The sequence below is a fragment of the Lipotes vexillifer genome, unplaced genomic scaffold (assembly GCF_000442215.2).
Source record: "Lipotes vexillifer unplaced genomic scaffold, Lipotes_vexillifer_v1.1 scaffold189, whole genome shotgun sequence".
Lineage (NCBI taxonomy): Eukaryota > Metazoa > Chordata > Mammalia > Artiodactyla > Lipotidae > Lipotes > Lipotes vexillifer.
Genome location: NW_006785816.1, coordinates 4,770,075 through 4,796,338, shown reverse-complemented (window position 1 = coordinate 4,796,338; position 26,264 = coordinate 4,770,075). Strand labels below are relative to the sequence as shown.

Genomic DNA, 26,264 nt, shown 5'->3' with positions numbered 1-26,264 from the left:
ATCAAGACAGTGTGGTACTGGCACAAAAACAGAAATATAGATCAATGGTACAGGATAGAAAGTCCAGAGATAAACCCACGCACCTACGGTTACCTAATCTATGACAAAGGAGGTAAGAATATACAATGGAGAAAAGACAGTCTCTTCAATAAGTGGTGCTGGGAAAACTAGACAGCTACATGTAAAAGAATGAAATTAGAACACTCGCTAACACCACATACAAAAGTAAACTCAAAATGGATTAAAGACCTAAATGTAAGATCAGACACTATAAAACTCTTAGAGGAAAACATAGGCAGAAAACTTTTTAACATAAATCACAGCAAGATCTTTTTTTGACCCACCTCCTAGAGTAATGAGAATAAAAACAAAGATAACCAAATGAGACCTTATTCAACGTAAAAGCTTTTGCAAGCAAAGAAAACCATAAATGAGACAAAAAGACAACACTCATAATGGGAGAAAATATTTGCAAAAGAATCAACTGACAAGGGATTAATCTCCAAAATATAAAAACAGCTCATGCAGCTCAATATCAGAAAAACAAACAACCCGATCAAAAAATGGGCAGAAGACCTAAATAGACGTTTCTCCAAATAAGACATACAGATGGTTAAAAAGCACATGAAAAGATTCTCAACATCACTAATTATTAGAGAAATGCAGATCAAAACGACAGTGAGGTATCACCTCACACCAGTCAGAATGGCCATCATCAAGATATCTATGAACAATAAATGTTGAAGAGGGTGTGGAGAAAAGGGAACCCTCTTGCCCTGTTGGTGGGAATGTAAATTGACATAGCCACTATGGGGAACAGTATGGAGGTTCCTTTAAAAATTAAAAATAGAACTACCATATGACCCAGCAATCCCACTACTGGGCATTACCTTGAGAAAACCATAATTCAAAAAGACATATGTACCCCAATGTTCATTGCAGCACTACTTATGATAGCCAGAACATGGAAGCAACCTAAATGTCCATTGACAGATGAAAGGATAAAGAAGATGTGGTACATATATAAAATGGAATATTACTCAGCCATAAAAAGGAACGAAATTGGGTCATTTGTTGAGACATGGATGAACCTAGAGACTGTTATACAGAGTGAAGTAAGTCAGAAAGAGAAAAACAAATACCATATGCTAACATATATATATGGCATCTAAAAAAAAATGGTTCTGAAGAACCTAGGGGCAGGACAGGAATAAAGTCTCAGATGTAGAGAATGGACTTGAGGATACAGGGAGGAGGAAGGGTAAGCTGGGACGAAGTGAGAGAATAGCATTGACATATATACACTACCAAATGTGAAATAGGTAGCTAGTGGGAAGCAGCCCCATAGCACAGGGAGATCAGCTCGGTGCTTTGTGACCACCTAGACGGGTGGGATAGGGAGGGTGGGAGGGAGACGCAAGAGGGAGGGGACATGGAGATATATGTATACGTATAGCTGATTCACTTTGTTATACAGCAGAAACTAACACAACATCGTAAAGCAGTTATACTCCAATAAATATGTTTTTAAAAAGGAGAAAAACAAATGTTGTATATTAATGCATATATGTGGAATCTAGAAAAATGGTACAGGTGAACCTATTTGCAAGGCAGGAATAGAGACACAGATGTAGAGAACAAACGTGTGGACACAGTGGGGGGGGGGAGGAGGGGAGGGATGAATTGGGAGATTGGGATTGACATATATACATTATGGTGTAAAACAGTGAGCTAGTGGGAACCTTCTGTATAGAGCAGGGAGCTCAGCTCAGTGCTCTGTGGTGACCTAGATGGGTGGGATGGGGGGTGGTGGGAGGGAGGTCCAAGAGCAAGGGGATATATGTATACATAAAGGTGATTCACTTCATTGTACAGCAGAAACTAACACAGCATTGTTAAGCAACTCTACCCCAATGAAAAAAATTAAAAAAAGAAGACTGGAAATGTATCTCACATATATCAGTAAGGGTTCAATTAGAGAGGCAAAACCAGAGGTTTGACTAAGCGGGTTGAGAAGTCTCTGCAAAGTTGTCATCTTCACACCTTGTGCTGGAGCTCGAAGTCTGCAGGGCAGGCAATTGGGAGAGGAGTGTGGGTGTGAAGTGGAGAGCAGGGACAAGGTAGAACCCACAAGCGTGTGACTGTATCAGTCTCTTATTGCCTCCAACACTGATGATGTTGATGATGCAGATGTCCTGCAGGAGAAGCTGGTGTCCTTTGTCAACATTACTAAACCCACCTGGCCCAGAAGTCAGAGAAGCTGAAGAAGGACCCAAGGGAAGGTAGAATGGCTGCTGCCCCAACTCCCAGCCAGGCGAGCTGGCAGAGAAATGAGAACATGTGTGAACTGCAAGTTGACACATTCCAAAGCCACAACATCTGAGTCAAAGGAGGAAATGGGGCTTTCATCTACCAGCAAGTACTTCCCTGTGGCTGAAGTGGTTTATGCTAGGGTGGGATGCAGGGGTGGGAGGAAGGTAAGGTGAGATGAGTGAAAGATGAGCCTGGAGCCTTAAGTCAAGCAAGATCACTGCCGTTCAACATTTATATATCAACTTTCTTAAAAACCAGGACAAAGTGTTAAACTGGATCCTGACGGCCATGGGAACCACTAACTATGTTGACTCTCCAATTTTCATTTCAAAAAGTTTAAAACCATTGGCACAGCACAATATTCCCCTCAGGTCTCAGCTCTCCCTATTCTTTCCTTAACCACCTGTACTCACAACAAACTCTCCAGCTTCCCCCAACACTCTTCTTGCCTCAGTGTCTCTACCTGGAATAGTTTGCCTGCTCTAAATCCTCTTGCCCTGCAAGCTCCATTTCTTCCTTTGTAAATACTGCCCTCGGCAGCATTCATCAGAGCAGGGTGTAAATAACCACACTGTGTGTCACTAGACTGTGGCCTTCCTGAGGATGGGAACCTTGTTTACATCATCCAAATGTACTCACTATCTAGCATAGTGTCTGGCACTTAGAAGATGTTCAGTAGCTATGTATTGATTAATTCAAGCTCCAAGAGCTTCTCATCAAACACTTTGCTTATATGTTTTTTCAATTTTGTTAGTTGCTTTGATGAAGTAAGTCTTCTAATCACTGTCAGACAGAGAGAGGCAACACATTTCTATATTTGAGTAGAGAATCAAGAAGAGACAGTCAAGGCTTCTAGTGTCCTTCTGAAAAGCATCTACAAATGGACTCAAGTTATCAAGAGGGAAAGGAAAATCATTCCTCTTCGGAGGTGTGCTCCAAGGCACTCGTGAACCTTGCATTCTTTACCGATACATCTTTGTTCTTTACCAATATGTCTTCATAATTATTGTCTGTAATGGCTTCCTTATCATTCTTGGTTTCTTTAATCCCCATAGGACTTCCTGTCAGGTCCTTGGGAAGGTTATAATTATAAAGAGGCTTCAATTTTTTGATGTAGATTAAGTTAAACAGTCTTCGGAAGCTTTGTTTAATATTTGAGGAGGTCAACCTATGAGCTATTTCCATAAAAATTTTGTTTGTTATTTCTGCAAACTCCCTGATCACAGGATCTTCATCCCGAAGCACTCGGTCAATAGCTGTAATAGCAGAAAGGCCATTAATTCAAGGCATCACTCTCATAGTCTGAGAAGCTCTAACCCTAAATAGCCTCACCACCTTTCACAAAAGCCCCCCTCCCCCAATTGTTTTTACTTTGACAAGTAGCATCCAGGAAGTTTTTTATCCTCTGTCCTCACCAGACCTCATTAAAAGAAAAAAGGAAATATTCACTAAGTGTTTACTGAGTGCCTATTATGTGCTGAGCATTCTGGTAGACATCATAAACATATATTCATGAAGAGGTTCAATATTGCTCATAATAATGAAAAAAGTGGAATCAGTCTAAATGTTCATCAGTATGAAAGTGCTTAAAAATTAGAGATATCATAAAGTGAATTAGCACATACATATTAACATGATGATGTAGACCCATATTTCTTGGCATGAAAAGATGTTTCTGACACATGAGTAAGTGAAAAAGTTATAAAACAGTTATGATAGTTTTAAAAATAAATAGGTAATAGTTTATATTCTTTAAAAATATCTGCAATAAGATATATACCAAAATGCTAATATCATTATATTCATATGTTGAGCTTGTGGGAAGTTATTATTTTCTTTCTTAATAAAAAGAAATAGAGAAGGAAAAAGGGACAGATTTAGAAAAGAGAAAAAACGGAGAAGGAACAGAAGGAGGAGGAAGAGCAAAAGAAGAAAAATATTCTGAGTGACATGGAGGGAGTGCTTAGTATTTAGCCGGCAGTCAATAAATATGAATGGATAAAAAAGGAAGGAAGATAATGATGTGTCAGTGTAGATTCATCAACTGTAACAAAGGTACCAGTCTGCTGGGGGATGTTGGTAATTGGGGGAGGCTCTGCATGTGTGGGGGCAGGAGGTATACAGGAAACCTCTGTATTTTCCACTCAATATTTCTATTAATCTAAAATTGCTCTAAAATATAAAGTCTATTACCAAAAAAGGGAAGGAAGGCAGCCACCTTATTTTCTGCCTCCCCTGTTTGTAATTCTGATCCTGAAGGGGAAATAGGCAGAGGCTAAGAGAGAGATACTAAAGATCCAAACATTTTGAAAGAATAAACATTACCCTTCTTTAATTTCTTCTGGTGCAAGTGTACATTGCTCTCCACTAAAATGTAAATCCTCTGAGGGAAGGGACTTTGCTTTGTCTGCTGCTGTATATCCTGCAGATAGAATAGTGCTGTCACATAGTAGATGCTGGAAAAATGTTTGTTGAATGGATTAATGAGTGAATGAATTCTTAACTCTTTGTAGTTCCTAAGGACTCTAGGATAATAGTTAGGTCTCAACTAATGAGAGGGACAGATGGAGAGATTGAAACAGAGAGAGAAAGAATAAAAAATAAAGAAGATGTCCCTTAGCCCAGTCCTTCCACTGATTTCCCCTTAACCGCCTAGCTACCTCTACCACCCTCTTCCCATCCCTGGCATCACTATAGAGCTCAGATGTAAACTGAATCACAAACAGTGAAGTTATTTAGGCCTATACATAAAGATTTCATTATAACTTCAACACTTACCCTCAAGCATGACTTCAATTTCATCTCTGAGCAGTAAATGGCCACCCAATTTTGCCAAGTACCCTATGCACAAAGTAAAATGAAAGTTACCCCAAAATACATTATGAAAATACATCATCTGATGTTATCTGGCTACCTTCATTGCTTTCTTCAAAGCAAAGCATCTCTAGATTATCCTTGAATCATCTTTTAGTGCTTTCAAATAATTATTCATAAAATTCTTTATTGAGATATACATGTGTTTATAAATGTGCAGAAATCATAATTGTACAGCTCAATAAATGACCACAGAGTGAATACGTCTAGCTACCACTTAGGTCATTAAATAGAATATTACTATTATCCTAGGAGCCTCCCTCATGCCCTTTGCAGCCTCCTCCTTCACCTTTCAGAATACATTCTTTTGTTCAACATTATATTGTGTGACTCATCCATGTTTTTAAACATAGCAATAGGTCATTCCTTTCCATTGCTACATGACAGTGGTTGGCAAAGTTCTCTTGAAACACAGCCATGCTTATTGGCTCATTTGCTTATGGATTATCTACGGCTGCTTTCACCCTCCAACAGCAGGGTTGCATCATTGCGACACAGACCATATGGTACTCAAAGCCTGAAATATTTACTGTCTGGTTCTTTACAGAAAGAATTTGCAGAATGCTATTATATGATACTCCATCTTATTAATGCAGCACTTTTTAGCCATCCTGCTTATGATGGACAATGTGTTGTTTCCAATTTTGGGCTATTATGAATAATGATGTTATTGTGGGCATTCTTGTACATGAATTTTTGCGTAGATTTGTGTGCATTGCTGTTTGGTATATAGCTAGGAGTGGACTTATTGGCTAATGGATATGCTTATGTTCACCTTTGATCATTACTGCAGAACAGTTTCCAAGGTGGTTGTACCAATTTTCACTCTTACATTTCCATTGCTGTACGTCCTCTCTAACACTTGAAATTGTTAAGTCTCTTACCTTTCAGTCAGTCTCATGGGTTTGGTGGTATTATTTTTGTATTATTGGCCACTTGGATATTTCTTTTTTTTTTTTTTTTTGCGGTATGTGGGCCTCTCACTGTTGTGGCCTCTCCCGTTGTGGAGCACAGGCTCTGGACGCGCAGGCTCAGCGGCCATGGCTCACGGGCCCAGCCGCTCCGCGGCATGCGGGATATTCCCGGACCAGGGCACAAATCCGTGTCCCCTGCATCGGCAGGCGGACTTAACTGCTGCGCCACCAGGGAAGCCCTGGATATTTCTTTAGTGAAATGTCTGTTCAAGTAAGTCACTTGTTTTTATATTGAGGTGTTTTTAAATTATTCTTAGGCATTTTAAATTCTGGATACTAATCTCTTAGAATATTACACCCATTCAACTTTTCCATTTGTATTATTTTGTTTTGTTTTGTTTTGTTTTGTTTTGTTTTGATGAACAGAAGTCCTTAATTTTAATGTAGTCCAATTTATGGTTAGTGAATTTTGGAGTCCTGATAGGGAATCTTTGCTGTCTGAAGGTCATAAAGATATTCTCCCATATTTACTTCTGGAAACTTTATTGTTTTACCTTTTCACATTTTTGGATTGCAAGCCCAACTGGAATTATATGGCATAAAATAGGGGTTGAGATTACTTACCTATGAAATTAATCGAGCACCATTAGAGAAAAAAAACAAAGTCCTTTCCCTAATGCTTTGCAGGGTCATTTATATCGTGAATTGCGCAGGGGTCAGTGTCTTGACTCCATTCTATCATTGTGCCACTTCCATATGACCTTAATGTAAAATGGGTCTTGATATCCAGTAGTATAAGTTCTTCAACTTTGTGATTCTTCTTCAGAGTATCTTGGCTATTCTCAAATCTTTAAATTTTCATGTAAAAATTAGAATCAACTTCTCAAATTTCACACACACACACACACACACACACACACACACACACACACCCAAAACCTCTGGTGAAATTTTGTTTGGGGTTGTATTGAATATACTGAACAGTCTGGGGAGAGTTGACATTGTTACAATACTTAATTCTTTAATCCATAAACATGATATATCACTCTATTTAAGTCTTTTTAAAAACTTCTCAACATTTTTCTAGTTTTTTTGTGTATCAGTCTTGTACACCTTTCCTTAGTTTTATTTTGAGGTATTTGATGAATTTTGGTACAATGCATTAGGCATCAAATAATCGATTTTCTAGTTGTTTATTGATAGTGTGTAGAAACCCAATTCATCTTTGTATATTGATATTGTATATAGAAAACTTGCTAAATTTATTTAATTCCAATAGTTTTTCTGAATTCTTTTCAATGTTCTAAATACTCAATTATTTATCTGCAAATTTTGGAAGTTCTATTTTCTTTTTTCCAGACTTATACATTTTATTTCTTGTTATTACCTTATTTTAGTTTTGGAAAATTTTTGGTCATTATCTCTTCAACTATTTATTTTGTCTCATTCTTTCCCCACTATCCTTATGGAATGCATATGTTAGACCTTATAACCGTATCTCATATTATTATGCTCTGTTCATATTTTCCATTTTTAACTCTTTGAGCTTTGATCTTGAGGCTGAATATTTTATTCTGACATTTCTAATTCTCTTTATCTCTTCAGTTCTTTCTAGTCTGCTGCTAATTTTACCCATTGAGTTCTGCATTCCATCTCATTATTTAATCTTTTGAACATACTAATCATATTTATTTTAAAGTTCCTATCTGATAAATTTCAATAATTGCATATACTAGATTGTTTCTATTTTTTTTCCTTGTAATTAAAAAAATCTAAACGTCTGGTTATTTTTGATTAAATCTCAGCTATTGTGTATACAATTTTGTGTAGATACTTTTAGGCTCTGGGCAATTTATCTTCTCCCAGAGAGGATTTATTTTTGCTTTTTTGGCAGGCAGTTAGGCTAGAGGTATATCCCCTTAATCCAACCAGGGAGTTAGATATTCAAAGGTTCAGTAATTTTAAGGGCTGGCCTATTTTTAGTTTACTCTCACTCTTAGGGTAGAGACATCAGGGATCCCAGCTGAAAACTTGGGGGTATTTACCAGGGTTCCTCCTCATTGTCAGTCCACTCCAAGTTTTATTCCTCCAGCTCAGTGAGACAGCTAAAATTTCTGCACAGTTTATCAGCCTCCCAAATACCCTTTTTGCATTTAGAATTGATCTATAAATTTATAAAAGAAAATCTATAAAGGAAAATAATCCCCAAATATCAGGCCTACTTCTTTTGGTTTTTCTACTTTCTCTTCACTGCCTTTATAAAAGCTCTTACATGTTTTCAGAGAGATTTAAGAAATATTTTTATTGCTGTTCTTACTATCCTCATTTTCCATGTGATAAAATAAAAGTTCATAGAGATTAAGTAACTTGGTGAAGGTCACACGGCTAGTGGGTGTTCATTCTGAGATTTCAATGGAAATGTATCTACTCTCACCAGTGTTTCACACTGCCTCTGCTTCAGTCAAAATAGTGACCACAGAAATCACAATAATACATTATTTTCATAATACAAGTTACAGATAGTAAAGCTCAAGATATTCTTATTGCCAGGTGGAACATGGACTTAAAAATTTAAGAATAGGGCTTCCCTGGTGGCTCAGTGGTTGAGAGTCCGCCTGCCCATGCAGGGGACATGGGTTCGTGCCCCAATCCGGGAAGATCCCACATGCCGCGGAGTGGCTGGGCCCGTGAGCCATGGCTGCTGAGCCTGCGCGTCCGGAGCCTGTGCTCCGCAATGGGAGAGGCCACAACAGTGAGAGGCCCGCGTACAAAAAAAAAAAAAAATAAGAATAATGTTTAAAAACAAAGCCCTGTGTTGTGGAGGTATCCTTAATTGGCATACTTTTGCTTAAGTCTGTAAATCAATGTAATTCCTTTCAGAATGAGATGTCGGGTACAAATAATGAATGAAAATTTCCTATGCTAGAGAGTACTAATTTCCCCTATTGTCAAATTACTTCTTTATCTTTAGTTCTCTTATTAAAACTACCAGTTTTTAGCTGGACACATGGCCATCTAGCAGATGACTAGACTTTTAATAAGACTTCTTTGCAGCTAGGTATGGCCACATCTATGTTCCGGGATTTAGCAGAAGTTACAGTTGCTCTTTAAAGAGATGCCTGTGACCTCTTGATATTTTCCCCTTTCCAATTGACTGGTATGTAGAAGTGGTTGCAGGAGATGGAGGAAGCATCTTGGACCTGATGTAGGAAACTGTGTGATGAGAATACTAGAGCAACAGAAGAGCTAACACTAGTCTACGTATACTTGGATTGTTAAATGAGAGAGAAATAAGCTACTATTTTGTTTAAGCCGTAATTATATTTGGGTCTTTCTTATACTGTAGGAACTTCAGAAATACAACATTACCACCAAAGGAGCAAAACAGGTGGTAAAATTAGGCAAAAACAACTGAAAATTAAATGACTCTACTGAAATGGTGTTTTTAAAAGTTACAAATGAACTTTCAAATAGAATTTGATGTTTTGAAAGTTTTGAAACACGGTAGACTAACCACAATGCCAACAAGGTGCACGTGGAATTTGAAGAAAGCTTCGTAAAATTAGGTTGACCCAGAGACACCTTTTGCCCTTTACGTTTTTCTTTCTCCTTGGTGTAACACTGCGAAAATGCTGAAGGTAATCAGAAAACACAAATGAGGATACAAGTCACATGCTAAGGATGATGGTATTATAAAGCCAATGATGCAATGAATATCTACATGCACACATCACTTCTCATATGTGACTATATCAGAGGATAAATTCTCTTGAGAAGAGATTATTAAGTCAAAAGAATATGCATTTCACATTTGGATGGAAATTACCAAACTGTTCTGAGACTGTAATAATTTACACTCTGACCAGTAATGTGATTGCCTACTTCCCGCAACCTGGACAAAACTATGTAGTATAATCATTTTTGTTCTTTGTCAGTTTGATGGATGGAAGCACTTTATCGATTCAATTTGCATCACTTTTTGGATGAGGCTGTGAAAATTTTATGTATATGAGCCAAATAATTTTCTTCATGTACTTTGTCCATTTTCATAGTGGGTTGTTTGGCTTTTCTTACAGATTTGTAAGGATTCTTTAGACAGTAAGAATTCATGCACCCTTTATATGTGATAAGTGCCATAAATATTTTATTACAATTTGGCTTTTGACTTTGTTTATAGTGGTTTTATCTTGCAAAAATATTTGTTTTTACATAGTTTGTCAATCTTTTATGATTTTTACTTTTACTTAGAATGACCTTACCTTCCCCATGATTATAAAGCAGATTCTTCTACACTATTATCTAATCTTATTTATTATTATGGTTTTATTTTTAGCATTTGAGCCTTTGACCATCTGGAATTTATTTAGTGTAAAGAGTGGGATAGGAATAAAATAATTTTAAAAATTCCAGATGGCTCATCATGTGTCCCCAAACCATTTAAGGAATATTCCATATTTTCATCACTATTAGTTAAAGCCAGTGATTCACTGTAAAATATTGCATGTTTTGGCAGTTATTTCTAGATGGTATTTTGATCCATTTGTCTGTCTATTCATTCCATGTGATTTTAATTACTGTAGCTATATTAATATCTGATAAGGCTCATCCTCTTTCATTCTTTTTTGCTTAGAACTTCCTGGATATTCTTGCATGGTAACTTTTCTCTATTAATTTTAAAATTAGGATGTCAATTTTGAAAAAAAAGCCCCATTGATATTTCAGTGGGCATCTTATTCCATGTATAGATTAATTTAGGAAAGAATTGGCACATTTACAATTTTGATTCTTTCCTAAAATATGGTTTATACCTTTCAATTTATTTAAAATTTTTTTGTGTCTTTCAGTAATGTTTGCAGGTTTTCTTCATAGAAATACTGCATACATTTTAAAGTTTCTTTTTAGATCTTCCTTCCTTCCATCTATTCAATACATGACTTCATACACCTAAGACTGATTTTTGTGTAGGGTGTCAGGTAGGAATTTGTGAGTGTGTGTGTGTGTGTGTGTGTGTGTGTATTCCCATTGTCCTAACACCTTTTATTAGACAGCCCATCATTTCTGATCCGATATATACTGCCAGTTCTGATCTTTATATTAGGTGTTTGTATATGTGTGGATCTGTTTCTAGGCTTTCTATTACAGTTTCACAGGTCTTATCTTTCCTTGAGTGAGTAACGGATTGTCTAAAATTTGTTAGTTATATCTTCTTATGTTGGTCTTTTGCTCTTCCACGTACATTTAGAATCAACTTGTCAAGATCTATGAAATTATCTGTTGGTATTTTTTATTATAACTGGATTGAACTTATTTTTTTATTTTTATTTTTTGCGTTACGTGGGCCTCTCACTGTTGTGGCCTCTCCTGTTGCGGAGCACAGGCTCCGGACGCGCAGGCTCAGCGGCCATGGCTCATGAGCCCAGCCGCTCTGTGGCATGTGGGATCTTCCTGGACCGGGTCACGAACCCGTGTCCCCTGCATCGGCAGGCGGACTCTCAACCACTGCGCCACCAGGGAAGCCCTGGATTGAATTTATTGATCAGTATTTCTCAGTAGGGGCTCTGGGGATTCTAGATGGGATAATTTGTGACTAACACTGTTAAAATTATTACTGAATATTAAGCATACTCCTGTAACATTAAATGCATTAATGGGCATTAAATGCTATACCAACCTGAAAGCAAGCTGGCAAGGGAGCTTGGGAGTTGTAGACCATAGAGGTCAGTTTTTGAGGCATAGAGAAATGTAAAACATAGTGAAGAATGGATTGGGAGCTGGAAGTCCTACAGTTAAGTAGATACTGTATGTCCTTATGTGATAGTTTATCCATTTCTTCTTTAGTTGGCTGAATTCCATCCATCGATGATTTCTTCAAGAAGGATTCATGGTAACGAACTTATGCTGAGTTTTTATGTTTTAGAAATGTTTTCTTATTATTTTTATAGTTGGATATAATTTTGATGAGTATAAAATTCTTCAGTCATAATTTTTTTCAACTTAGGATTTATAGGCTCTATTCTACTACATTTTAGAGTTGAATATTGAAGTGGAGAAATCTAATGCCACATTTATTTATTTTGTAATGTATAGGTGACTTTTTTTTTTGCTCAACTGCACAACGAATTCTTTAACTCTGAAGTTCCATAACTTTGTTAGGAAATGTCTTAATGTTTCATTCTGTATAAAATATTTCTTGAACAATTTTTACCATCAGTATATTTAATCAAATTTTTTTTAGTTCTTAAATTCTATCTTTGAATACTTTTTTTATGTCTAATTGTTCATTTTTTCTTCATGGATATGATTTATGCATATTTGCATTTCTTTCATCTATCTTCTATATCTATCATTGCTCCCTAATCTTTCAAACTGTTTCTTGTTGGCTTATATTTTATTTTGCTAACATTTTTCAACCCTTTACTCCTTGTCCTTACTGGGTTATCAACAATATGTATTTGCTCTTCCATTGGCTGCAATGTAGTTTTTTGCAATGGTTATATATTTTTTCTTACACTTTCCACCATGCTTTGAAAACTTCTTTTTCTTTTTGAAATTCTCTATTTTGCCATTTATTTTCTTGAACATATTAATCAGTTTTTAAAACATATATCTCACATCTATGTCAGATAACTTTAGTATCTGGATCTCCTGATGTTCTCCTTCCATTGTCTATTTTTTTAAAAAAAGTTTATTGGAGTATAGTTGATTTACAATGTTGTGTTAGTTTTAGGTATACAGCAAATCTCCTCCTAGAGTAATGAAAATAAAACAAAAATAAACAAATGGGGTCTAATTAAACTTAAAAGCTTTTGCAGAGCAAAGGAAACCATAAACAAAGCAAAAAGATAACCCTCAGAATGCGAGAAAATATTTGCAGAGGAAGCAACCAACAAGGGATTAATCTCCAAAATATACAAACAGCTCATGAAGCTCAATATCAAAAGAACAAACAACCCAATCAAAAAATGGGCAGAAGATCTAAATAGACATTTCACCAAAGAAGACATACAGATGGCCAAAAAGCACAAAGCACATGAAAAGATGCTCAACATCACTAATTATTAGAGAAATGCAAAGCTTACTCTTCATGTGTTCCCGTTATCCCATTATATATTCCCTGTGTGCTTGTATCTTTAGATCTTTATTTTAAAAAGTTTTGGATTCATGAATATATTTACCATGATTTTCAACTACTCTGTAGAAACATTTTCTAAAATTTGATTTTCTTCTTTGTGGAAAGTTTGTGGAAATTTCCAGTGTAGAATTCAGAATAGCATGAATTCTTTATGGTTTGAAATAGAGTTCTTATAATACAGGGTTCTCTGTGTGTGTGTGTTCCTCTACTCCACTCTGATCAACACAGATCATGAACTGTAGTGCTGATCATAATACAACTTGTCTTCTACCCTGACTAATGACAGACTTTTCTGTACAAGTATAATGTGACTAAGTATTTCCTCATTCGTTGGGGCCCCAGCTATTCGAGGATGCCAGATGGGGGTCAAGGGAAGATCCCACTACCAAGTTGGGAATTCACTTCCTATCATTCCAAATAAAGGATTATTAGTTTTGATCTTCATGGCGAGAATCTAGGGGGAAAAAACTGATTGGTCAGTTTTGTCCAAGGTCAAAAATTTTAGTTGTTTTCTTTTAGAATCTTCCTGCAGTCCCACAACTTTACATTTTCTTCTTCAAACTTTATTGGATTTGGTAGCTCTTCCTCATCTGTTGTAGTCTGTGGTTATAGATGTTCATGTTTTGTTGAAGATGGCATTTAAAAAATACATTATTCTTATTCTTTGGGGGGTGATTTTTAAGCAGTGAAGGAAAACTGTAGTGGTTTGCCAGCATCTAAAATTTTGAAATTCATCCTGTTGAATGTACTTTGTATGATAATTTAATCACACAGCTATACCCACTGTGTATTATAAAGTAGAACTCTAGACTCATGATATATTTTAACTTCTGTTCATCTTAGATATCACCATAAAAAGTACTGTCTATCATAAAGAAAGAAAATTTATAATTTTTTCAAGGAAAATTTCTAGCTGCTTACCCCATTCTTTACCTTTTAAGACAAATTAGGAAATTAGAATTGAATTTTACTTACCTATTAAAATAACTGATCCTCTTCTCAGATATGTTCTGGAACTCCTCAGAAATCCTAAGGTATCAGATATCAAATCTATAATATATTTCTGATGAGAAATAAGCTGAGAATAAAAAGGAAAAAACATTCTCTCACTTCTTGAAAGAGCACATTTGCTCTCTCCAGAGAGGCTTTCAGGGAAAAGAACTTGGCTGCTTATACCAAATCAGGGCCAGTTTAAAACTTGGGGGTTTCTGTGTATGAACGTTATTCTTTTGCCTGCAGGTATTATTCAGCGTATTACATGATATCCAAACTTTGGGTTTCCAACTTTTGCTTAACATCCTTCCATCCCCATTTGTCTATCGTTGCAGTTTATGCTGGTTTTCAGAGAACCAGCTCATTCGGCCATGGAAAAGAAATTCCAGCTTTTCTTTTGGTGATCTGAAATGTTGTTCCTACCTTTACACTGCTCAAAGTAGGTAGGTTGGAGGAAGAAACGATAGATGAAAAAGGTTGAGGAAAAGAGAGTGGAAAATTTTAATTTTCTCTTGTCTCAAGTTCTAGCTATAATTGTTCATTTATCTTTTCTTTATATTCCTTGCTCATCATGCTTTTCATCACTTTGGATATCCTTTAAAGTTCCTTCTATAACTCTTGTGGTAGTAAACCCTGAGGGGTCACTTACAAGATTGTTACAGATGTTGAGCACTACCAGCTCAAAACTGTAATGTTCATCCTTGAGCAAATATGATGTTGGCCATTTTAATTCGGAAGCACAGATTTCTAATGTATGTTTACATGCCTGTGAAGTAGAAAAATGTCAGTAAAAATCTATTCATCTGATGTTACATAAAGCACTGTGATTCTCAGCAAAACTAAGAAAAACAAAATCACAGGACTTACTTTAACTACTCTTGCCTCTGTATCTTCCAGAAACAGAATCAGAGGCACCAAGCCTCCGAAAACCACATCATTCAGCATCCATATGTACTGACTCATGTCCCTGAGTAACTCACCAAAGTGTCGAATGGCCATACTCCGAATGCCTCCATTACTCTGAAATATGCACACAGAAAAGACCTCATTTGAGGATATTTATATATATGCACACACACTATATACTATATACACTATGTATACTTATATACACTATATAGTATATATATATTTATATGTATATATACTATATATGATGTGTCTATATGTATATATGTAATTTTTTTTTTTTTTTTTTTTGCGGTATGCCGGCCTCTCACTGCTGTGGCCTCTCCCGTTGCAGAGCACAGGCTCCGGACGCACAGGCCTAGCGGCCATGGCTCACGGGCCCAGCTGCTCCGCGGCATGTGGGATCTTCCCGGAACGGGGCACGAACCCGTGTCCCCTGCATCGGCAGGCGGACTCTCAACCACTGCCTCACGTGGAAGCCCATATATATGTAATTATCATTTATTATTAGAAAAGATTCACTTTGGGTCTAAGAAGTCTAAGGGTCTAAGAAGATTCACTTTGGGTCTAAGCTTGTCTTTTGATTTTAAAATAAGACTTGCTTACCAAAATTCAGATTACATTAAAGAAAATCCCCTGTGAAAAGTGAGTTTCTTAAATTTAGGAAGACAGTATTTAATAACATCCTAAAATTATAACAGGTAAAAATCTATATAACTTGGAGATGATTTCTATAATAATACTTAGGGTAATGTGACCATGATGTCTTCAAGTGCTGGAGGACTTTGCAGAATTGCCAGTGAATACCAATGCAAGTTCTTTGCATAATGGCATAGTACTAGGTTTCCGAGGGCTTACTTATACCAAATAGGAAGGTGATTGGATTATAAAGATTCTAGAAGAGAAAAATTGCAAGTCAGAGGAAGAGGTTAATTTTTTAAAATATAGTATCACCTCCAGTTTTTTAAAAAAGTTTATGATCCCATTTTGAAAATAATTCTTTACATGGACATGCCAACTACTTATTAGCCATGTGAACTTGGCCAAATATTCATTTCAATTTTCCTCAGTTTCCTTATACCTAAACTGGATAATAGCAATAGAGTTTGTTAGAGGATTATGTAAAATTGCCCATGTAAATCCCTTAAAATAGTGCCTGGTACATAGTAAACGCTCAATACATTTTAGCCACTATTATTATTACTATTCTTATCATTATGTCCTTATGAAAATCTTTTCTGCCACTGTTTCCTTTTTCTATAATTTAATAATATTGGGCCTTTCTTCAATGAAATCTATAGAACTAAGAAGTTATACATTTTGGCAAGATAATTTACTATGAAATAATTCTCTGGTTCACAAACACTCATCAAAGGAATCTTTAAAAACAAATAGATTTCCCATAGCATACCAAAATGTTCTTGTTTATTAAAATACTATATTACTGTCATCCAACTTTTCTGGAACACGTTTACCATAAAAAATGAGAATTTTCAAAATGCACAACTTTCTGATGAAATACTTTCTAATTAAAGTTTTCTATGAAAATATCATATTCATTTGGGGCGTTACACATGTCAACTCTAATACCCATAATATGCCTGCTATTCACTCTGTTTTACAGATGATGCACTAAGAGACTGAACCACCTGCTCAAGATTTCACAGCTAGTCAGTGGCAGCACAGGGATTTGACCCTAGGAAGTCCAGATTCAGGGTTAACAAACACAGCCACTAAACTATAATTCCTCTTTCATCTAAGAACAGAGGCTACATTTTGATTCTCTTTTCCTATGGGCAGACTTTACCAGGTTCTCATAGTGTAGTTTAAAGACAAACAAACATAGAGCTTACTTGATTAATATTATTATCTCTGGAAAAAGAAAAGGTAGCTCTGCACAAAATGACTGCCTTTTGTTGACTTATTCTGGGATGTAGTAGCATTGCCTTACCTGGGGCTTCAGCTTAATGATAAAACCTAATGATCTCACATATCTAACTGTGTAACTCACATGATCCATCAGAGGACAGTAGCTGCAAGCAATTCTGGTACACAGGGAGGAGTAGGTCACCTTGTCCAGTTTGCCTAAAAGTCTTCGAAGGGTCATCAAGGCCCGAATTACAACAGTCTTGTCTTGGGACAGGAAGGCATCCAAGATGGCTATTAATAAGCTGCAGACATTTTCTATCTATATATAAAAGGAAGAAAATGGTGGGATTTAAGAACTAGAAGGAGACTTGAGGTGGCATTTGGTACGCACACCTCTGAGTTTGGGCAGCATGCAGTGATGTGCTGGAGCTAGCTTACAAGAGTCAATTGCCAAATTGTCAAAAATTTTGCAAGCTGATCATTAAAAAAAGTCACTATTAAAAATTAAATTTTATAAATTTAGAAATAAATAAAAACAATGGTAATAAATACTGAAGACTCATCACTTCCTGTTCTTTTGCTACATTTTGCTCTTTTATGCCTTTGAGGTTATTTACATGTATTGTATCTGTATGGTGGGGATATTAAATAATGATGCACTACTGTGCATCTCCTCCCAAATCCATGTCTACTGATGTCCCTTTGATAGATTGAAATCATCCATAGTGGGAGTATTTACACCAGAGAAATTGGTCTTCTTTTCACAGAGCTGCTTGTTTAAACATTTACCAACACACCATTGGCCGTATAACCTCGAAACTAGGTGACAATGACCTGTTTGGACATGAGAGCCACTGAGCTGCTGAGCTAGGTCATGGGCATCAATTGCAGATCAGAGACAAGCAGAATATCAGGCAATTAAAGCATGAGAAGGAGACACAAAAGGAGTGAAAGAAAGGCTGGAAAGAAAGGAAGTAAAAGAAATAAATAATATTTGCCAAAATAACAGCCAGAGGACACTTGTGTCTGGCTGGAGTCTTTACCAACAGATAGTACGTGAAACCTCAATACAGATCCCTCTCCACCGTTTCTCTCCCACTTTCCTAGACAACTTGGTTACATTGTTAATCGCATTGGTAAGAGGACTAGACAAGGCAATAAATAACTTTCTGTTCGCAATACATACTATTGACTTGTATGATTTATCTAAAGCAAATAAACTATGGCTTATTTCGTTCTAAATGCAAAATGAGTGCCCACTGACAGGCTTTAAGCTTTCAGAGACTATGCTTAATGGATATACTAGGATTTATTATTAAATTTATTATTAAATCAGTAATAATTTATGGAATATCTACAGTCAGCATTGTGCAAGCTACTTTGAAATTTACAAAAGAATTACAACACATAGGTGTATGCGTTGACACACTCTTCCTGGAAGGCAAGAAGTATTCACATGACTTAGTGGGAAATGACATAGGACAGTAGTTCTCAAGTTCAACCTGCATTAGAATTACCTGGAGGACTTTTGAAAACATAGATTGGTGGGCACAACCCCCAGGATTTCTGATTCCATAGGCCTGTGATAGGGCCTGACAGTGTGCATTTTTTTTTTTTTTTTTTTTGCGGTATGCGGGCCTCTCACCGTTGTGGCCTCTCCTGCTGCAGAGCACAGGCTCCAGATGCACAGGCTCAGTGGCCATGGCTCATGCGCCCAGCCGCTCCGCGGCATATGGGATCTTCCCATACTGGGGCACGAACCACTGTCCCCTGCATCGGCAGGCGGACTCTCAACCACTGCGCCACCAGGGAAGCCCGACAGTGTGCATTTTTAACAAATTTCCAAGAGACTCTGATGCTGTTGGTTCAAGAGTCATAGGTAGAGAGCCATAAATATGAAATATTATATAAGCAAGTGCTTATAGTTGGTGTGGCCCTGAAAGGGATGAGGCTGCTAGAGACCAGAATATCCAGTGAAATTCGACTTGAGCTGATCATTGGAAAATAAGAAAAATGTGAATGGGTGAAGGAGGAAAGTGGTATAAAGGAAGAAAAAGCTTGAGTGAGTGCTCTGAGACAGGAATTAATGTGTATGCATGTGTGTATGTTGAAGTGGAAAATAACGTATGTGTGGTGTAGAGTGTAACAAGAGTGTTCATGTAGAGCAATGCTGATAAATTCTGAGTGTAATGAGTGATTTTCTGGGAAAAATATAAATAAGGTGATAAAGCCAATAAGTTGACTTAACGCATCCTTTCCATTCAACCCAGTTCCCTTATTGATAAAACACTCAGCTTTGATATTGTGTTAGTGATGTATAAACTAAAAAATAATCAATGTTTTGTCAGTAAGGATACTGAGTTATACCAAATCTCAGATTGTGACTTCGATGGTGCTGGCAGACACAAATCACACACACACATACCTCATTGATAACTGGTGCCATGCTGGCAATTTTCTGAAGGCTCAGTTTGCTAACCGCAGGATCAGAGTCATTGACCCAGTTTCTGAAGAGAACCAAAAATTCTTCTGGGAATGGGTCCTTGAAGAAATTATTGAGAAGCTAAAAGAAAACAATTAAGTTCATAGGCAGAGTAATGGCCAGACATTGTTTTTGCTTCAGTCATAAAAATCAAGACATTTTCATTAAAACAAACACAAATCACACTAAAACTCTAAATACACATATTTTTACATATATTTCTGTGCCCATAGAGGGAAGGAGAAGTAGCAGATGGAATAGGAAATACGTGCTTGTTTTTATATATATGATGAAATCTTCACATGTGGAATAACAGAGTTTATGTTAACTTTTTATACTTTTATGTTGCCTCATCTTTCTCTTACCTGGAAAACCTTGGTGCCTAATAGCATTAATATGTTTACTTATTCGTTTTCTACCATATAATGCATACACTAGTCTTAAAATTATGATATCAACACATATAACATCAATAAACCTCCTGAGGAAAAATAACTATTTAGAGATTTTTTTTGTCCTTGCAATTTATCTCACTAAGGATGTACAAAGCACAGTGTTCATGTATTACTTGATCTTTCACAAATCTGTGGGGTGTGTATATATGTGTGTGTGTGTGTGTGAGAGAGAGAGAGAGAGAGAGAGAGAGAGAGAGAAGCATACAATTCACGGAGAAAGACACTAAGATCATAATAGTTAATAAGGTAAAGGAAAGATCAGGTTGTTTATAATATGGAACTTTAATTTATAAATAATATTTAAAAAATGTTCAAACTCTCTAAAATTTTAAACAATAAGTACAAATCAAATCACCCCACAGGACGTCACGTCTGCATCTCACATTGGAAAGCTTGTTTATGGTGGTGAGAGTGCCGTGGGGTAAGCATACCCATGAGCTGTGTGGGGAGCTCTGATTGGCACTGCTTTCCAGATAGCGGTTTGGCATTAAAAATCCTTAGCCTTGAGAATGTTTATACCCTTTGGTTATTATTTCAGATTCTTGGAATCTATTATAAGAAAATAATCTAAAATACCAAAAGAAAGAAGATTTAGGCTCAAAGATGTAAACTTGATTACTATTTATAGTAGAACTTGATTGCTATTTATATCAGTAGAAAACTAGAAATAACAAATATATATAAATAAATGGCATAGGCATTGGTAATACTATCTTAGGTATCACTGGCTGATAAGACCAAAATAAGGTAAAATGCATAGATTGTGTGTTCAGAACAACAAAAGGCCAAGGGACCTCACAGTTGAACTGGAAAGTTGACGATTGCCCAGAAATTCTAAACAGAGAAAGTGGTGGGAGAGTGTGGTCATTGCTGAGTTCCTGGAAAGACAAGCATGCCAATCTCCAGTAGCAGGAAGCATTACATTCATGATGAGAGAGGCAACTAGGTTTCCATCTAGGTATATTAATGATGCTTACATAAATCTTATGTAGTTTGTAAATTTCTTTTAAATGTAGCATTTTATGGGAGGGATTTTGTATCTCATGTTTAGACCTATTTGGTGTTTGTACATACTTAAAGGGTAATACAATAAAAATAATGAGTCACATAATAAAATAATGAGAGGTTCAAATGGATTAAGCAAGTTAGAAAAATACTGGTGATTTGCTACTGCAGTGTTAAGTTAAACTAATTCATGTATCCTTGTGAAAGCTTTAGAAGTATATAGTAGGGCTTCCCTGGTGGCGCAGGGGTTGAGGGTCCGCCTTCCGATGCAGGGGACATGGGTTCGTGCCCCAGTCCGGGAGGATCCCACATGCCGCGGAGCAGCTGGGCCCGTGAGCCATGGCCGCTGAGCCCGCGTGTCCAGAGCCTGTGCTCCGCAACGGGAGAGGTCGCAACAGTGAGAGGCCCGCGTACCGCAAAAAAAAAAAAAAAAAAAAAAAAAAAAGAAGAAAAAAAGAAGTATATAGTATACTTTATGGGTATGCCTTTTATAGTTTATTAACTATTTTAACATGAAGTTTGAAATGTCAAACTTTTGGAAATATTTGGCATCGTACCTTAGATCAGTACTTCCTTATTATATATTACTTTTATGGAAAATTAGATTTGACTCAGATAATTTCAATTGATAGAACTTTTTACATGCCTTTTGTAAGCAAAAGTACTGCCTCAATTTGCTTAACTCTGATGTGGCATTCCAATATTTGATGTAATATTCATATACAAAGTAATATAGTTCTATATCTTCATGTTACCCAGTTATTTAGCCCATTCCTTTTTTCCCCTAGACAGTCTGAAGTATCGTTTAGACACTAGATGTTACCTACCACCTGTAGTAAACTTAATTATCCCTATATACTTTAAGAAGCTTGTAAAGAAATATGGACTAGGACTACAAAAATAATTAGTTTGTGCAAATCCACACCCCCTAGGAAACTACAAAGGCCAACTCCTGAAGCAGTCTAAAGGGACAACCCTCTCATAAATCCTTCGCCTTACACCCCTCAGCTTCAGATATCTGTTACTGTCTTAACTTTTGGTAAGAATCAATATTTGGAGAGGGAGACAAAACATTAGAGAGTTGATTTAAGTTTGGATAAGGAAAGGGAATGAGAACTTGGTTGTTCACAGTCTCGTAATAAAACTCACTTCAGTGAGGAATATTATTGTGATGACGTTGTCTTCTGACCTTCTAGGACCTTCCACTGAGAGCTTGTAGAGATAATGCAAGGTGTCTGGAAACTGTGGAAAGTTATAGTCACTGAGAGTTCTGTAAAGAAGAATAAAGCACTGAATTAGCAAAGAAGATGAACACACTTTCTGCATCAGTAAATGCTAATGGTAGAAAAGAGGGAAACATTATCCTCATATTTTGTATCACCAGATAAAAAGAAAGATATTCTTGAATATTCCTTAATCCAAGGTAAACTGCGGGCTCATTATGAGTTCTACGCAGACTCTGTGGATAAAAGTCCTCTTCTATTATACTTTCCCAAATTTGTCTCATTGGGTACAGGTTTTTATCAGACCTCTTTAAAGTGGGAGCACATGTCTGATGCCTGCAGAGGAGGAATCAGTTAACAACAGAGGAAGGAATAAGCAGATTCACCTCTAGTTCTCCATATCTGAGAGAGAAACCTGTTCTGGAGAGGGAGAATAATTTGGTATCTACATCACTAGGTAAGAGAGCAAGGCAAGGAAAAGTAAAACCCCCCACAATAAGTGAAAAAGTAGAAGTCAAATGGCAATTCAGATCATTAGCAGAGATTTGGAAGTCGGAGTGGATATTGACTGTGTTCCCACAGTGGCTTAGTTGAAGAAAGATGAAACAGGTGCGAAAGAGATGGAGGACATTTCTCAATGCCCCTGTTCTTACTTGGCAACAAGGTAGACTCCATGATGGTGAAACAGTGCTTGGGAAAACTGGTTCCAGCAATTCTTTCTCTTTAGAGCAATATCCACCTCTTGCAGTCCAGAACAATTCAGCAGAACTCTCAGCGCATCTCGAGCATAGCTAAGGTCCCAGAGAAGAGGAGAGTCATCACCTGCAAGTGGGCTTCACATAACTAGATACAAGTGATTATTTGCCTTTTCATTCTATGTTGGGCAGGATGCCAGTTTTGGGAAGGGGGGATGTTTCAAAGGAAAAGACCATTAAATGCTCTTCATCTCCCCTGATTAACAGGACATGGGATGCGGGGTTAAACTGAAATTGTAGCATGTAAAATCTGGGGTTAATCATAGAGCAGCTTATTAGCTTATTAGTTTATTAAAAGCTTATTAGCAAAAGATGTTAAGTGATGTGAAGACATGCTAAAGGTGCCTGTTGATTGTCTTCTTTGGATGCTTTAAATAAATAGAATACATTCTTATCTACTTGGGATGATTTGGTGTCTGTCTGCTTGAAAGACAGAGAGTGGATTAAATATCTTAATGGGATTGTGTTTTGGAGTCCTGCCTGACTTAGAAGTCCACACCAGATGAGGGCAAATAGCAGAAAGTTGGGTCCTGATTTCCCTGGAGAGCAGGAAAGCTTACTGTAATGTCTTGGGCAAAAGAGAAGAGCCGAACCTTACCTTATGTGGACAGAATGACTGCATGCTATCATAAGCCCACACATCACATCACCGACCGCAAAGTAAATTTACAGTTCACAAAGCACATCTGTGCACATTATTTTTACCTTACACGTAATTTACCCTGAGAGATCACTATCAGAGTAAATGGCAGAGCTAGTACATGTCCGGTTTTGGACCGGTTGTTCCTCCCTACTCTCTCTCTGCGTGGTGGCTTCCCTTTGCGGCAGGAATAAACCGTGTTCTGTGGGAGTGGTTTTTTATACACTGCATACACATTCAGGGAAGGTCCCAGCTTACTTCTAGGTACTTAGGATAGTTACTTTTCCAAAGGCATCCTACCCTGCAGAGGAGAGAAAACTGTAATAAATGAATATACTGCACAAGGGATTATATAGTTCCACATGAACCCAAGGGAGTAGAAATATTTGACAGCTGGAAGCTCATTTCTTATACCACTAGTATCTCACAAAGTCCTGTCCTCTGTCATCAGTCTCAGGTTGCTAGTGTAATAGAGTTGAAGCATGAGGGCCATCAAGAGCTGGGGGAAAAACTGAGCCACCGCTTTCTTGTAAGAACCAATAGGCAGCAATGTGCACAGGGCCTGGGATGCCTATAAGGGAAGGAAAAAGGAGTCGAGAATGTAACCATCTCCCTTTAAACCCAGTCAGCAGTGGTGAGGTGGGTGGAAAGGCAGGGACTCTGCAACTCCTCCCCCAAATTCCTTGAAGGAAGCCTGAAGCACGCATGTGTATTCATTCATTCAATAACAGTTACTTAGTCCATTTTGAAGCAGGAACTGCACCAAGCATTCTCTGGCCATGGGCTCCCAAATCACTGTCAACAGTGCCTGGTTGCCAAACCAGCAGGAAGCAAGCTGATTCTCAAGGAAGGCATACCTCCCAAGGCTCCATGCCTGTGTGGTCATGAAGAATAGTCTTACCAGTAACCCAGGTCCTCCCAATGCTTCAACAATCCAGGGCAGTGAAATATTTAAGGAGGGTCATGCCAGGTCACTAACAAATTGTTTGGTCTACTGACCACCACAGTACCCACTCTATCAGAGAAACACATCTCACCACCTCACATTTGTGGAGCATTATCCATTTTGTCCCCTATTATATCTTTGTAAGACTTGAGTTTACTCCCAGGAGTGGCGATTTGGGTGCTTGGGAGATATATAATGATGGACACAAATGAGATTTGGCCTTCACATGCCTATCAAGAGTCTGTGTGATCTGGCTGGTGGCTACCTCTCTGATACCATCTCCTACACCTTCACCCTTGCTCAGTACTCTCCAGATGTTTTGGCCTCCTTGCTTCACTGATATACCAGGTAAGGTCCCATCACCACATGGCTTTTGCCCTTCTCTCTGTCTAGAACTCTCAAGCCCAGATATCTGCAAGGATCACTCCCTCACCTCATTCAGGTCTCTGATTCGATGTCACTACAGCAGAGAGACCTGCCCTGACCAATTTACCTAAACCTTCCCTGCCACTTTCTTTTCCCCACCCCACTTTATATCTCTTCTAAGCTTTATATCATCTGACACATAACACATTTTTTTGGTTCATTGTCTGTGTCTCTTACAAGAATGTAAGCTTCATGATCGAGGTGTGGCATGTAGTAGGCACTCAATAAATATGTGTTGAGTGAATGAATGAATGAATGAATGAGAGCCAGGTTGTGCCAAGGAAGTATGACTGAGACTGTGAGCAGATAGGGATTTTCACGACTAAGAAAACACCACCAGGAAAAAGAAACACTCGTTGTATTATTTACCGCCACGGGCATCATATTAGTAGTGTCAAGAGAGAAATGTCTTCTTTCCTTTATTCTTTCTTCCATTGCCCCAGGCTTTCCTTTCAGTATCAACAAGATTGTCTTCAGCACGAGTGGAGCCACACTTGACTCAGAACCAGCCGCCTGCCACATCAGCATCAGAGTGCTGCAAACACAGCCCCCCATCCCCGATAATGAAAATCATACGTTTTTCATTTCCTACTCAACACTGTGACACAAATCAGGAAAAGAGTCTTGGTTTTACATCTTTATAGTGCGAAGAAACTGCAGACAAGTCAAAAACTAACTGATATTCCCATTTCCAAATGATCCCGTTAAGTTTCTTGTCCTTGAAAACAGAGGAAGAATTTCAATATGGTCTTGTGGAAAATACAGGCTGTAAGTCTGCAAGTTCATTTCCTACTGCTATTTAAATATCTGTCCAGCTCAATATCAGGAACTGATCAGCTTTCTGTACTCCATACTCTTCCCTCCCACCTTGTGACCTTGTTTGTCTAGGGATAATAGAGTATTTAAAAACTGGTACGGAAATACAAATTAATATATAAATAAATATATCAATTTAAAAAACTAGGTAAAAAGCTAACTAAATTAAAAAAAAACCTACATAACTTAAAAATTAGAAAATTAAATTTAAAAACTAGGGCTTCCCTGGTGGTGCAGTGGTTGAGAGTCCGCCTGCCGATGCAGGGGACACGGGTTTGTGCCCCAGTCCGGGAAGATCCCACATGCCACGGGGCGGCTGGGCCCGTGAGTCATGGCCGCTGAGCCTGCGTGTCCAGAGCCTGTGCTCCACAGCGGGAGAGGCCACAACAGTGAGAGAGGCCCGCGTACCACAAAAAAAACAAAACAAAAAACTAAGCCATTTCCCCAGATGTCACACATATAGTCAGTGACACAGATGTAACTAGAACCCTGACTTCTCAATCTCCAATTCC

The 26,264-nt window shown here is 37.6% G+C and overlaps 1 protein-coding gene across 1 annotated transcript in view; it reads right to left on the bottom strand.

Moving 5' to 3' along the window:
• Positions 1-3,225: 3,225 nt before the first annotated feature.
• MROH9 (maestro heat like repeat family member 9) overlaps positions 3,226-26,264 on the bottom strand; it is a 92,267-nt gene continuing 69,228 nt past the window's right edge. Inside the window, exons 11-21 of the mRNA XM_007458145.1 lie at positions 25,306-25,471; positions 23,993-24,135; positions 22,823-22,960; positions 22,096-22,216; positions 19,430-19,567; positions 17,147-17,323; positions 15,094-15,246; positions 14,876-14,992; positions 14,209-14,311; positions 5,092-5,154; positions 3,226-3,569 (exon numbers count right to left, since the gene is read on the bottom strand). Coding sequence (XP_007458207.1) covers positions 3,226-3,569; positions 5,092-5,154; positions 14,209-14,311; positions 14,876-14,992; positions 15,094-15,246; positions 17,147-17,323; positions 19,430-19,567; positions 22,096-22,216; positions 22,823-22,960; positions 23,993-24,135; positions 25,306-25,471 — 1,663 coding nt within the window. The remainder of the gene's footprint in view (positions 3,570-5,091; positions 5,155-14,208; positions 14,312-14,875; positions 14,993-15,093; positions 15,247-17,146; positions 17,324-19,429; positions 19,568-22,095; positions 22,217-22,822; positions 22,961-23,992; positions 24,136-25,305; positions 25,472-26,264) is intronic.